Raw genomic sequence first — 13526 nt, 5'->3', positions numbered from 1 at the left:
ACATGAAGTGAAGTTTCGTTTACTGGTGTGTTTACAAGACAAGAGGTTACGATACGTCCTCCAAGTGATGCTACATCTTCAGGACAGATTGGAGGCTGCACTGACTCGGTATCGGAAAATGATGAGATGGGTCAGTGCTAGCAGGTTAGCATGCTAACTTCAATAGGAAAAAAGACATGACAGAGAAAAGAGGAACGAAGGAACAAAGTTTGATGCTGAACTTGCAATGTTTTTGATATTCTGGTAAATAAAAAGCGGCTAATGCTAATGCTAGCAATTAAAACCTTGCAGCATATAGTATGAGAATAAAATGGCTCCAAAACTGAAGCTTTGTACAATAACTCAGTAAAGACTTCTTTAAAAACTTCTTCTTCCTCTTCACCACTGCTACTTAAAACTACCTACAAAGTGCCATGTCGCCTCACGCCCACAGGTTTATGGGTCAGATTTAGAAACGTATACACATAAAAAAAAAACGCAAAGAGCCGGACTGAATTCCAGACGTCCTGCTGTGCTGAGGAACCGACCGAGAAAGCCGCCTGCCAGACCGCTGAGGTCTTTACTGAGCAGACCAGTGCATCGGTCCTGCAGCCTGGCCTTCCTTCTGCCAACCCTCCTTATAGAGACATGATGAAGTTATCACAGCCAGGCTGAAACCAATCACATCTGTTTACACAGTGGAACAGATAAAGCATAAAGAAACGCTGATTGGCCTTGAACATCGACCCTGACCCTCTTAAAAACCCTCCTGTTGTCCTTCTGGGTCAAATCGACACAATCCGTTCCCTTCCTCCATTCTTCCTTCTTTCCACAATCCTTTTTCCCGTCCTTCCTTCCTTCCTTCGTCCGTCCTTCTACTTCCTTCCTTGACCTAATCTGTTCCTTCCCTCCATTTTTCTTTCCTTCCTTTTCCCCTCCCTTCAGTCCTTCCTTCTTTTGTTCCGTTCGTCCTTACTTCTTCTTCCTTCCTCTTTTGATCCAATTGACCCAATCTGTTCCCTCCCTCCATCTTTCTTTCCTTTTCCCTTCCTTCTTTCCACATTCCTTTTTCCCCTTCCTTCCTTCCTTCGTCCTAACCTCTTCCTTCCTTTTTGACCCAATTGACCCAATCTGTTCACTCCCTCCATCTATCTTACCTTCCTTTTCCCTTCCATCTTTCCACAATCCGTTTTCCCTTCCTTTCTTCCTCCTTTCCTTCTTTCCACAGTCCTTTTCCCTTCCTTCCTTCCTTCTTTCCTTCGTCCTTACTTCTTCCTTCCTTTTTGACCCAATTGACCCAATCTGTTAACTCCCTCCATCTATCTTACCTTCCTTTTTCCCTTCCTTCTTTCCCCTCATCTCTCCCTTCGACCTTCCTTCCTTCCTTCCTTCCTTCCTCCCTTCCTTCCTTCCTCGACCCAGGAGGACAACAGGAGGGTTAATGCAGCCACAGTCTGCTAATATAAGGCTTGGAAGATCGTGGAGGTGAGGAGGAGCAGAGCAAAGGCCTCGCTATCAACGAACGTCCAACAAACAGCAACAGTCGAGTTAAAATGGATGTGACTCTGCAGCTCAGCTTCTCCCTGCTGAAGCTGCCTCACAGCCTCACAGCCTCACTGCAGCAGGGAGGAGGATTTCTCCACAGAGCTGTGCATGGGCTTGAGCGCAGCATTCTTCACATGCCGAGCTCCATCACAGGGCCCGTCCTCGTCCAGCCCTTTAACCACTCATGTACCGGCTGTCCGGGTCTAATACAAGTGGACCGGCTGCGTTTTGTGATGACATGCAGTGGATTTTAATCATCTGGCTGCCTGCTGAAACCTTCCTCATTTAGAGAAATGAAGAGGAGAAACTACTGAACAATATGACTGGAAATGTTGAGTACTAAGTGTTTTTTTGGCAGCTGGCAAAATAATACCGACATCCTTGTTTGTTTCCAGAGAATCCTGCACGATGATAAACCTCTAGGCTACACGGTGGCATTTAATAACCTTTCAAACTGGACTTTCTGGTTCAGATGTTCTTTCTTGCACAACTCGACACCTCTGGCACTGTCACAGCTGCTGATGATTTTAAAGTTCGTCGTGGAAATCTTGATTCTGCCGGTGGTGAGTCAAAGATCAAGTTCAAATACTTTGTTTGTTTTGTTTGAGTGCAATATTCACATATATGTTCTTTACTTGGTTATTTATGTTTCTAGCAAATTTCACTTTTAATCCACAACATTTCCTACATAAAATGTGCAAATTATATTCCCAGTCATTTCCCCTCAAGCATTTTTGTTAATCACAACATCTACAAACTAAAGTCCAACCGTCAACGACCTAAACCAAAGAAGAGGCTGAAGTTTGAAGCTGCTGCCGACGTTACAACTACTGTAAAAGACGACCACCACCACCGCCAATGAATTTACAGTGGTGACGACCAAAGACCACGTTGCACACCCATTTAACAAGTTTGCAAGACTAGTTTTGGCATGTTGGATTAAAGGTTCATTCTACCAGATGAAGTGACTCTGTAACTACACTGAGTTTGGTCCTTGAATTGTTCCTGGAAACTTATGAAAAAGTCTTTAAATCTGATGTCAAAGAAGGTGTGAGAAACCTGAATAGTACACTTTACTATTAGGAAGCAAGTAAAGACTTACTTACTCAAATAATATTCTAAAATACAACTTTGACTTCTATGAAAGTCATTTTCTGGGAAGACACCTTCACTCACATATCGCTTCAAAGTCTTCTACATAAGACGTGCTTTATCCGTGATGCAACGACAACAACTTCCACACACACACACACACACACAGTTACAACTGTGTAACAGGTGCACTGAACTGTAGTAGCCAGCCCACTTACATAACTCCAGTGTTTGACAACATACAGTCTGATTTCTGCTACATGTACCAAAACAAACCTAACTCCCTGCAGATGTAACTTTCAAAACTGAACCTGAGCTGTAAAAAACTGTAGATGAGTAAAATAAATGGGTTCGGAGGCATCACGTTGTGGGTTTTGATGCTTGATGCCGAGGTCGAATCTCCTTAAACTGAAGGGAAGTGACCCCTGATTAACAGGATCCACATGACTCCTGCAGCTCTCTAAAGCGCTGGAGGTTCAGCAGCATAAAGAAACGCTCCTCCACCTCCTCCTTGTTCTCCTCCACTGATGGAGTCTGATGGAGCATTTTCATCCCTCAGCTCAGCTGGGACGGAGACGTAGAGAAAAAAAACAACCAAATCAAACCCCAAGTTGAGAAATCCACCTGATGTTTCAACATTTCAGCACTCGGGTCTTTGCGTTATGTAATTGCAGCATTGTACACTTGGCGAGGAGCGCGTGCATTGTGCTGCATCTCAAGAGCGTATGGCTCTCAGTCTTGACTGCTTTCATTAAATAAAATTCCTGAGTGGAGGAGGAGGAGGAGGAGGAGAAAGAGCGGCTTCAGAGTCAAGTGGAACAAAACACAAAACACCAACATATACACACACCACACAACACATCCCCTCTCTCTTCTCGTAAACGCCTCGCACATCGTCGTGCCTCTGAAAAAGTCACTATAGCCACTTATTATAATTTAAGTCAATCACAGCCAAGTGTCTGAGCTGCTTCCCGTAATTCTAGTGGGGAAAAACGTGAAATTAGATTTTTACGAGAATATTTAATCAGCCTTTCATCTTTATGCCTTCTCTCTCATCCACTCACATTTGTATTTCATCATTTCTCAATCTCAAGATTTAAAGGAAACAAAGATTTTTTTTTGTTCAGTAAAAAAGCAGCTTTATCTTTTCGGGAATTTTCTTTAAGAAATTCAATTATACAAATTTTTTCAACGCATTGCCGTTTAGCTGGAACATCCAGTTGTGTTTTTTTTTGTGTGTATGTGTATATAATCCAGTTTAAAAAGTCTGTTAATCAAATATGACCTGAAAGCAGCTTCAGTGACTAATTTACAACCTTCGCTGCAGCAACAAAACAACAGGAGACACTGAGGGCGGTTAAAAGTTGCATCACCTGCAGCACAGACACACATTCCTACGGTGACTAAACTAAAACATCATATTGCAATAATACGGGAAGGTATTGCAATATGCGATTGCGTTACTTTTGCTTTTAATTTTCACTTAAAAATACAAAACTGATGTGACTTTTGTTGGGTTTTGTACCGAACAAACGTGTCCTTTTATGTCTTGAGAATATGATTTGTTGTCCAAGGCGTCTCAATAGCAACGCAACACTTGTACAACAACACTGTGACACATTTTCACATCTTTATCACAATAAAATCTGCAGCTCCTGCAACTTGCAATTCACTGTTGGTCTCTCTCAGACTCACCTGATCACAGCCGGCGTTCACCAGCTCCTGCAGCATCTGTCTGTTCACCTCGCCGGCGCCCGCGGGATGTCCCGAGCCGGACGACGGGCCGGACTCGTTGGCGAAGGGCATGAGCGACTTGCGGATTTCCCGCAAGGCATTCTGGTAGTTGTTGAACTTCTGCGGAGGCCGGAGCTGCTGCTGTCGGCTGGCCGTGTCCTTCCCGCTCTTGCAGTCGGCCCCTCTGCCGCCGCCGCCGTCGGAGCGCGAGCTGCCGCCGTGCAGCGCCTGGCTCACCAGCTTGGCCGGCTGCTTCAGGCCCTCCTTGATCTCCTGGAGCCTCTGGCGCGTATTGCCCACGTACGGGGCGGCCGGGAAAGTCTTTGGCCTCATGGCCTCAGTGCCCAGGGCCAGGCACCTACTCTAAAAGGGAAACACACACACACACACTCACTCTGACTCACACACACACAGCGACTGGCGCTCACTCCCCTGCACCCTCCAAAAGATCCCCCTTCAAGCTGGCTGACCTAAATAGATAAAGAGTCTCCCGCAGCAGATTGAAGGCACAGATTTGGACGTCCTCCCGTGGCGGCGTCCCTTATTTGTTTGTGTGTCTCTTTGTGTTTCAGATTCCTGCCGATGCCGATGCCGATGCCGATGCCGGTGGGCTGGGTGAAGGTGATGTCGGGGGGATACTACAGGCGATCCATGGCGAGGCTTTCAAGGCTCAGGTTCCAGCTTATTCCAGGAAATGCAGCCGGTCACGAGGGCACCGCGGAGCCAAACCATGATGCTGCCAATCTGCGCCTGGGGAGGGAGGGGAAGGGAAGGGATGCAGACAGAGCATGAAGACTGTGGTCACACATAGTGGTGATGTTTCGGCTTTTTTTTATCTTCTAAAATTTAAAGCAAACACTGGGCAGTTCACGTCACAAACATGGGAGAGTTTCAGTTTTAACTGAACAGAGAAACCATAAATGATGTAGAAGAAAAAACCCCAAATATCCTGTTGTAACAGAAAGTAAAAGCCTTGGAATCTGAAATATGTTGTTGATTCACAGCCAGAATTACTACTGTTAAAGCAGAAGTAAGTGATATATTTGTGTTAATATAAGTCTTAAATAGTTATATCTTCCGACAGCAATCACTTCTATAGAGTGTTTGGTCTGAAACACGGGTCTGTCAGTCCCTCTGCTCTGCTCTGAGCCCAGGAGAAAACATTTATCGTATCCTACAGTTTTTATCCAATGAGGAGAGAGAACGGCATGCAGGGCTGTGTGTGCAGCCAAGGAACGCCGTGAATGTGGCGACGTAGGGACGAGGACTGTTATGGTGCGTTCAAGGAAACTCGTTTTTTCCGACCGGTGAACTCGTACCAGTTCGATCTGGTACGAGTTCACCGGTCGGAAGTTACGAGTGGCCGTTATAGTGACTTTCACCGGTAAAACAGGTCGGAAAAACACGAGTGGGTTGCCTGGAACGCTACAAAGTCGTAAGTTGTGACTTGAAGCTGTAATTTATGATTTCAAAAGCCTGCCTCGAACGCAGCATTAGCCAAAACGACCGGACCACTTACTTCTGCTTTAATGCATAAAATATCTTGAGCTGTATGTTGTAATACTAGAGCAGGGCAACACATGTAAGATGATTCAAATTCTATTGAAACATTACAGTATATTTAGTTTATTTTTAAACTAATTTACAGTCTCAAGGCCACTTGTGAAAATGTGAAATAGGAGGATTCAATGAATGGGAAGAATTTATCTATATGGGCTATAAAATGTAAAAAAAAAAAAATGCAAATACTGTAACTTCTTGTGACTTTCAGTAGATCCAAAATGTGAGATCTACAAATGTCAGTTTAAGAAATTAAAGCAGAAGTAAGTGATATATTTGTGTTAATATAAGTCTTAAATCGTTATATCTTCCGACGGCAATCACTTCTATAGAGTGTTTGGACCGAAACACGGGTCTGTCAGTCACTCTGCTCTGCTCTGAGCCCAGGAGAAAACTTTTCTCGTATCCTACAGTTTTTATCCAATGAGGAGAGAGAACGGCATGCAGGGCTGTGTGTGCAGCCAAGGGATGCGCCTGAATGTGGTGACGTAGGGACGAGGACTGTTATGGTGCGTTCAAGGCAACTCGTAACTCGTGTTTTTCCGACCTGTGAAGTCGTTGGACCAGTTTGATCTGGTACGAGTTCACGGGTCAGAAGTTACGAGTGGCCGTTATAGTGACTTTCACAGGTAAAACAGGTCGGAAAAACACGAGTGGGTTGCCTGAAACGCTACAAAGTCGTAAGTTGTGATTTGAAGCTGTAATTTACGATTTCAAAAGCCTACCTGGAACGCAGCATTAGCCAAAACGACCGGATCGCTTACTTCTGCTTTAATGGAATAGAATAGAATAAGATGCTTAATGCTTTTATCGTTTGTTGCATGTTAAAAACACACATTTTTATGTGCAACTCTCAACTTCAGAGATGAGAAGGACACAACAATATGTCCTCAGGCACACACTACACATCTAGTGCTATTAATAAAGCATAAAAAGAGAAAAATATGTAGAAAATATATAAACTTATCACATTAGAGAAGCAGGAAATATCTAAAAATGTTGCTCTCTTAGATTGATAATGTTCATTTTGTCTTCTCGTATATATTAGTTATTTTTTTCTTTTGTTCAGACAAAGAAATCAAGAGTGATGTTACCTGCCTGACAGTTTCGACTTTCTGAGGAAGACTGGAGTCACAGTCGAAACTGTCAAGCAGGTAACATCACTCTTGAAAATAACTAATGTTGCTCTCTTATTTGATTATCTAAACAACTGTGAATAAATCAATAGATAAATTGATGCTCTGTATATTTTCTGTGGCAACACTTAAAAAGGAGGCTTGTATTTAAAAAGTAAAAACTAGGTCTCCTCCAGGCTGAGGTCATAATTTGACCGATTTCTAGCAGTAAATATTTCAGACATGAAATCATAAACAACATGATGTAGAACCAGCCTGAGCTCAACCTGGGAGTCAGATTCGCCTCCCCATCAATGCATAGCTGCGATTGCACAAGTCGGCCCCTGCGTAGCTGCATACTTGTGCTCCGTGGTCATCGGTAAACACCCCTGCGAGAGCGCAAGAGCTCCAACGTGGGGTCAAAACAAGTCAGGAGCCCTCCCTGCCTCAGCCCCTCGGCCTGCAATGCTCCCCTGTGATCGGACATTTAACACCATTTGAAAGTCTTATCTGGACGAACATACTCCACATTCTGCCACAGCAGCGTTACTCCTCCGGGGCAGATGGGATGACGACGTGCGGAACAAAATGCACATGTTGCTGTCAGGAGCTTCACGTGAGGGCCGACGATACAAATGTGAAGCGTTTACAGTGCATCTGGGGAGACGTGATGATGAGACGTGGGGTGTTTGGACGGTTTACCAGAAGGACGGAGGGGAGGGGAGGGGGGGGGGCAAAGAGATTGACAATGATAAGCATAAAAGGCTGCAACAAACGCACAAAGAAAGGACCGTGGCACAAGTTGTGCTTGGCTGTAACTGGGAATCCAACGCTCCCATGCTGATACCAGTGTTTTTGTACCGAGGCTGCTGATAGGCCACATCCTGTATCTGTAAAGTTTACCTATTTTTACTCTTCAAAAAAAAAGCGACAAAGATTCAGTGTCCAACAGGAATTTACTGTTGCCAGGGCGGAAAAATAACACGGGCCGTTTTGACCTGATGATGGTTCTTCATTAAAAGTTAAAGGGATCAACAAAGTTATAACAATTCATATTGAGGGGTGCATGACTATCTGTGGGACAATTTATAGCAATCCATTTGAAGGTTGCCGAGACATTTTACCAAATACTAAGAATATCAACCTTTAGGGCGGTGTTGGGGCTTCTTCTGGGGATCATCAATGTCTGAAGAAACTTGGATACTACCAAACAACAACCAAAAAAAGTTGTTTTGTCTGTTTTCATTGGTCAAATTGCTTGAATATCACCGCAATTCATCAATTTCACTACTTTCACTGCATGTTTGACCACATCTGATCTTCTCAACATTATATTAGAGTCAAACAATTTATGTGTTTGAAAGACAAAATGGAAAATATATCATGTTCGTATTTCAAAGCTTGAAGCATTTGACAAAAACTAAACCATTGGACTAGCCAGATGATTAAGGGAGAGGAAATATATGTTTGCAGATGTAGTGGTTTGTTAGATTCCACTCACTTTCACCTTCCAAACCAAGCAATACATCTTGTCAGGAGTCACCTGAAACTGACGGGCTGGTTGGTTTCCTGTCCAACCAAGCAGCTCTCTCACACTTTAAATATCTTTGGAGATTTCCATTTGGCTGGCAGGTGATGTCTAGTCTCCAGATAGCAATCTGGTTTGTTACCATCATGGAAAATCTGCCAGATAAAATCCAATTCTGGCAGGTTTAGACTTGGTGTGTGGTTTTAAAATCTTGTCAGCTGTTTTGACTATTTAGTTAAGCAATAAAAACTTTAATTGACTGGACTGTATTTTTCAAAAGGTCTGACTGACAGATGGATTAGTAAAAGAAACTTGCCTGAGTATCTTACCCACAATTCCCCTGACACATGAAAGTAACTGATGAGTTGAAGGTGTCCTCCAGAAAATCTATCACAAAACCTTTCGTCCCGACACCACACCCCATTAACAAAGGTATGAAAGCAAGCATGTGACGATTCAATTGTACCAAAAGCATGGATCTATAGGTGAGGTGAGCCGTTATCCTGTTTTAGTAAAACATACAGTTTTCCCATTGTGGCCCCGCCCACTTTTGGACTTGTCCAAATTCTGGATTTGTCCTGTACAGATAGCTAAAGTAAGATGAAGTTGTTGTATGAACTGGCTCAGACAACCTACTATAGATTTGTGAACATCCATATTAATGAGCAGGTAAAAAACTATGAACTTTTTTTAACTTAAATGCCAGTTATTGTTGATAACTGGTTATTTACATCGTTTCCAGTTGTCAATATCACTTAACCTGCTTTCCATCCAACTATTTAAGATTTATTTTATTGCTAATATTCAATCAACTCATCAATCATAAAGGACCAGGTAAATTTTAATGTCTACAGCTCTGAAAAGTCAAATACACTCACAGCAAGAAAAATATAAATCATTTCGGTGTGTTTTTTTGTGGGACTCTAGCAACTATGCACTATAATTAGAACAGCTAAGTGTTGTAGATTTGCTACACCTCTAATTCACACCTGTCTCTTCTTCATTTAGAGGTATTCACCAAACTAAACCAACTTGAAAACATGGTTTCTTAGAGACACTGTTTATAAACATTAAATCAAATGGGAGAAACCACTTCTGAACATTTTGATGTTATATACGAGTATAAACTCACTACATTAAAAATCAATACGATTAAATGTGATTTTTGCATAATTTCACCATCTCTTTATATTCCATATCTAAAAAATAAAGACGTTTTTATCCAGTAGCTGTAGATGAAGACTGGGATCGTGGCTTTCACACCAGAGTAGCCAAACATAAGGAGCTGTTGAGCTGCGCCACCCCTCCCTCCCTCCCTCTCTCGCTCCCTTCATCCCTTTGGGCCATTTTTAAGAAAGACACAGCACTCACTGTTTGTACAGATAACACTTTGTATAGACTAAAACATGTTTTTTTATATTGGTGAGAGGCAGGGGGGGGGGGGGGGGTTGTAGGGTGGGGCCAGGCTGCATAAATGTTGCCCCATCTCTGGGATCTCTTGCCTCCATTCCTGCAATGCTTTAGGCGCCGTGTCCGACCAATGAGCATGCCATTCCACAAGTAACTACAAGTAAACTCATACCACGGCTGAATCATGGGACAGTCTACGCTGACCAAAATAAACCCAAAAAAAGGGCCTATGGATGATCTCTGTCTGGAAATAGGCTGTGGGAAGGCGCTTGGAGCTGGTCCAACCGTAGACATATTTCTGCAGAAAACCACACCTCATAAACACAGCATATGTAACAGTCCTCATCAGCACACATCTAAACCTTGTCTCGACTTCGACCCGACTCTAGACCGAAACCTCTGACTCTGAACTGGACGACAGACACGCAGGTCCTAAATAATCCCACTTGTTTTCACAACTTTTCTAAAATAGCAACGTTTTCAGATGATCACACAAAAAAAGTCACTCCATAACTAAGCCGATTTTCATGGGAATCAAGTGAAATATTTGTCTTCAACAGATATCTTCAAGCGCTGAGAAAACAACCATTCAACTGAAAGTCAAAGCCATTGTAAATGACTTTAACATGAACTTCCTTGAATGGCCACAAGATGTCATCTCTACCTGCACTGAAGTGGGAGGGGTGAAAATAGTGTCTTTTTGGAGATTTCCTACAAAATATTTGGCTTTTAATTTCTTAAAGAATCACATTTTTTGTGATTTAGATCATTTTAAAGCTTAAAGAGGATCCACGTTCAGAATAGCGTCCATCATATCTCTACCTCGGCTTCACTGGGACTTCCTGTCCTTTGCCAAAACATGCTGTAGTCGTACTGTTGTTGAGTTATTTGCCTATTTTGACAATATTTTGAAGGAAGGAATGTGTCGAGTTTTTTATTATTATTATTATTCAGCACAATCGATCACGGTTTAACGTCTTATCCTTTTCCGACTGCTGCCAGACTTTATCGGTGCTGCCCAGATTATGTCCACGCCGTTTGATGGATCTGGGAGAATCTGCACAGTAATGTCTCTGCTCCATTTGGCAAATTATGGGCCAGGAGAGAAAGAGCAGACCTTCCTTATTGGCAACTGTGAAGCCAAGGCCGCCGACAGATTTGATGGACAGCACGGGATAAGTGAGTAATATAGTATTTTTCAAAACAAAACTGACAAAGAGCTCCAAGGAAACGTGGAAACACGAATACAAAATACAAAACAATTGTTACTAAACAACAAATAACAGTTTCAAAAACAGGGCAGGGTAGGTTGGACTGCACTGGTCTCCATGCATATTATGCCAAGCTCCATGTAAAGTGTAAAGCTCCTTGGACACAGCGATTGAGAAATGTACTCAGTAGAGTCCCATTCTCCATTTATAACATATTCATAAACAAAGAGGAAAGTTGTCATTGATAAACAGAAAGCTTAAAGTGGTAACTAACTCCCTCTGGAAACACTGCTTTATTTTATTTCTATGTTTTGCAACTCTCCCGTGTGTGAACTCACATTTTCCACAGACAGGTAGAGCAGCAGAAACCCTGTGATCTGAGCCAATCAAGTCCAACTCCTGCATTCAAAACATCCTTCATGCACAGCACACGTCGACAGCACACGACCAAACCAAACCGGCCTCGGACCAAATTTCCCTCTCACCTCCATCACCATTTACCACCGGGTTGGTTTTTTTTTACTTTATATCAAGAGCAGGACCCTGGTTAACCTGCTGGTGCACGACAAAACACAACACAACACAGCTTAAATGGCCCACACAGCCCACACAGCCAAGCCAACATCTGCCAGCATCTGTTTGTAGTCCAGTGGTGATTTCCCACTGCAGTCATCCCTGTGGTTCTTCCCTGACAGATGCCTCCACTCTGCCTGACAGAATTAAACCCAGCTGTGGTCCGATACCTGACGACACACTGTTGCACCATCACAGCTGAGGTACAACTGGTCTAACTGTTAAAAAAAGACAACAACAAAAAAAAGCCTGACCTTCAACCTTATGAAATATACTTTAACGTTTAAATAAATCAAATATGCCTTCGCTTGCATCGGTCAGGACTGCATCCTTAAAACACCTGAACTGAGAAGAGTCAACAAAGCTGGGAATTAAATGGCATTTAAGTGTGTAAGCAGAATTGCAAAGTGTGTGAGTGTAGTAACACACCTGAATGAAACACATGGTTGCATCAGTGCCAAACTATGCAAGACTTTAAGGAGAGAAATTGCACATTCAAAACAAATACAAATCTGAGTCATTGTCCCAACATCACATCCACCAGATCATCTGAATCTTTGAACAAAACAAAAAAAACAGGGGGTCAATAATTTTGTGGTTCATTTTAAAGATGTCACACTGAGGTGTGTGTGTGTGTGTGTGTGTGTGTGTGTGTGTGTGTGTGTGTGTGTGTGTGTGTGTGTGTGTGTGTGTGTGTGTGTGTGTGTGTGAATGCACACGGTCCTGCTCTTTAAACTCCACTAAAAACACTGAAATCACACCAACACATATCTGGATTTGCTATAATTCAGAGGATTTAGGGCCCCGTGCAAAAAGAAAAAAGGCAATTTCAGCATAAGTGTAATTACTTTAAATTATCAGCAGGGGCTGATAGTTTTTAAAAAAGAGAATAATCTGTTGTGAAAACTTGCACAAAGTTTTTGTAGAAAAGTTTTTAAACCCGTTACAAAATGGTGTCTGTGTAGTTTTTTTTTTTTTAACAGTCTTTGCAGACAGAGGCCCCGTGGATGTGAGAGCGATAGGAAACCCCTGTTTTAACGTCCTGTGGCCTGGCCTTCTCTACGGTGGGTGTCCCAGGCTCAGGGGCAGGGGCAGGGGCAGCTGAGAGGGGGGGGGGGCAACACCAGAAAACTTGCCCCATTGCAGAAAGACTGTTTTCTTGTTTCCCCCTCTTCACTTTAACACTTTCTTTTCTTTTCCTCGGCAACAAGTCGTGGAAATAAGTCCCACCACCAACCAACACCAACACCACTCCCCTCCCCAAAAAAGGTAACTCTCAACTTACCATGTGATAGAAGTCGCGACAATGTAACTGGAACTCAGATTTGGAGAGTGAATCCGGTCAAACAGCGACTTTGAACAGTAAAACCCAGAAGTCGGTCGGTGTGAGTGCGGCGCGGCTCAGTGGAGCTGCTGCTGGCTGGATAATGTGATGAAATGAGCCTCCATTTTCTCCCCAGACTCCAGGCAGCAGCAGCAGGAGCAGAAATGCAGCACAAAGTTGGACACTCGCTGCATTGTTCACATTCCTCAGGTCACGTGAGGGACCGACCTACGTCAGCACGAGCCCGAAGATCGTCTATGGCGGACAGGAGGAGCTCACTCCGGTCCGGTCCCGGTCCGAGTCCAAGCGACGAAAAACACCAAGGCTGAAAGAAAAGAACCACTACTGCACTTCTGGGAATGTCTTAAAGGGATAGTTCAACATTTTGGCAAATTCGCCTATTGCCATAGAATCCCTACAGTGATAGCAGTAGGTTCATTACCTTTGATTATCGG

General features: G+C 43.2%; 1 protein-coding gene across 1 annotated transcript in view; it reads right to left on the bottom strand.

The window, feature by feature from the left end:
* lats2 (large tumor suppressor kinase 2) overlaps positions 1–13239 on the bottom strand; it is a 39583-nt gene extending 26344 nt beyond the window's left edge. Inside the window, exons 1-2 of the mRNA XM_085764999.1 lie at positions 13033–13239; positions 4312–5100 (exon numbers count right to left, since the gene is read on the bottom strand). Coding sequence (XP_085621125.1) covers positions 4312–4683 — 372 coding nt within the window. The 5' untranslated portion in view covers positions 4684–5100; positions 13033–13239. The remainder of the gene's footprint in view (positions 1–4311; positions 5101–13032) is intronic.
* Positions 13240–13526: the final 287 nt, after the last annotated feature.

This window comes from Trachurus japonicus, chromosome 21, assembly GCF_045865225.1.
Source record: "Trachurus japonicus isolate A0001 chromosome 21, Traja_1.0".
In the NCBI taxonomy this organism is placed as follows: domain Eukaryota; kingdom Metazoa; phylum Chordata; class Actinopteri; order Carangiformes; family Carangidae; genus Trachurus; species Trachurus japonicus.
This window is presented reverse-complemented; position numbering and strand designations above follow the sequence as displayed.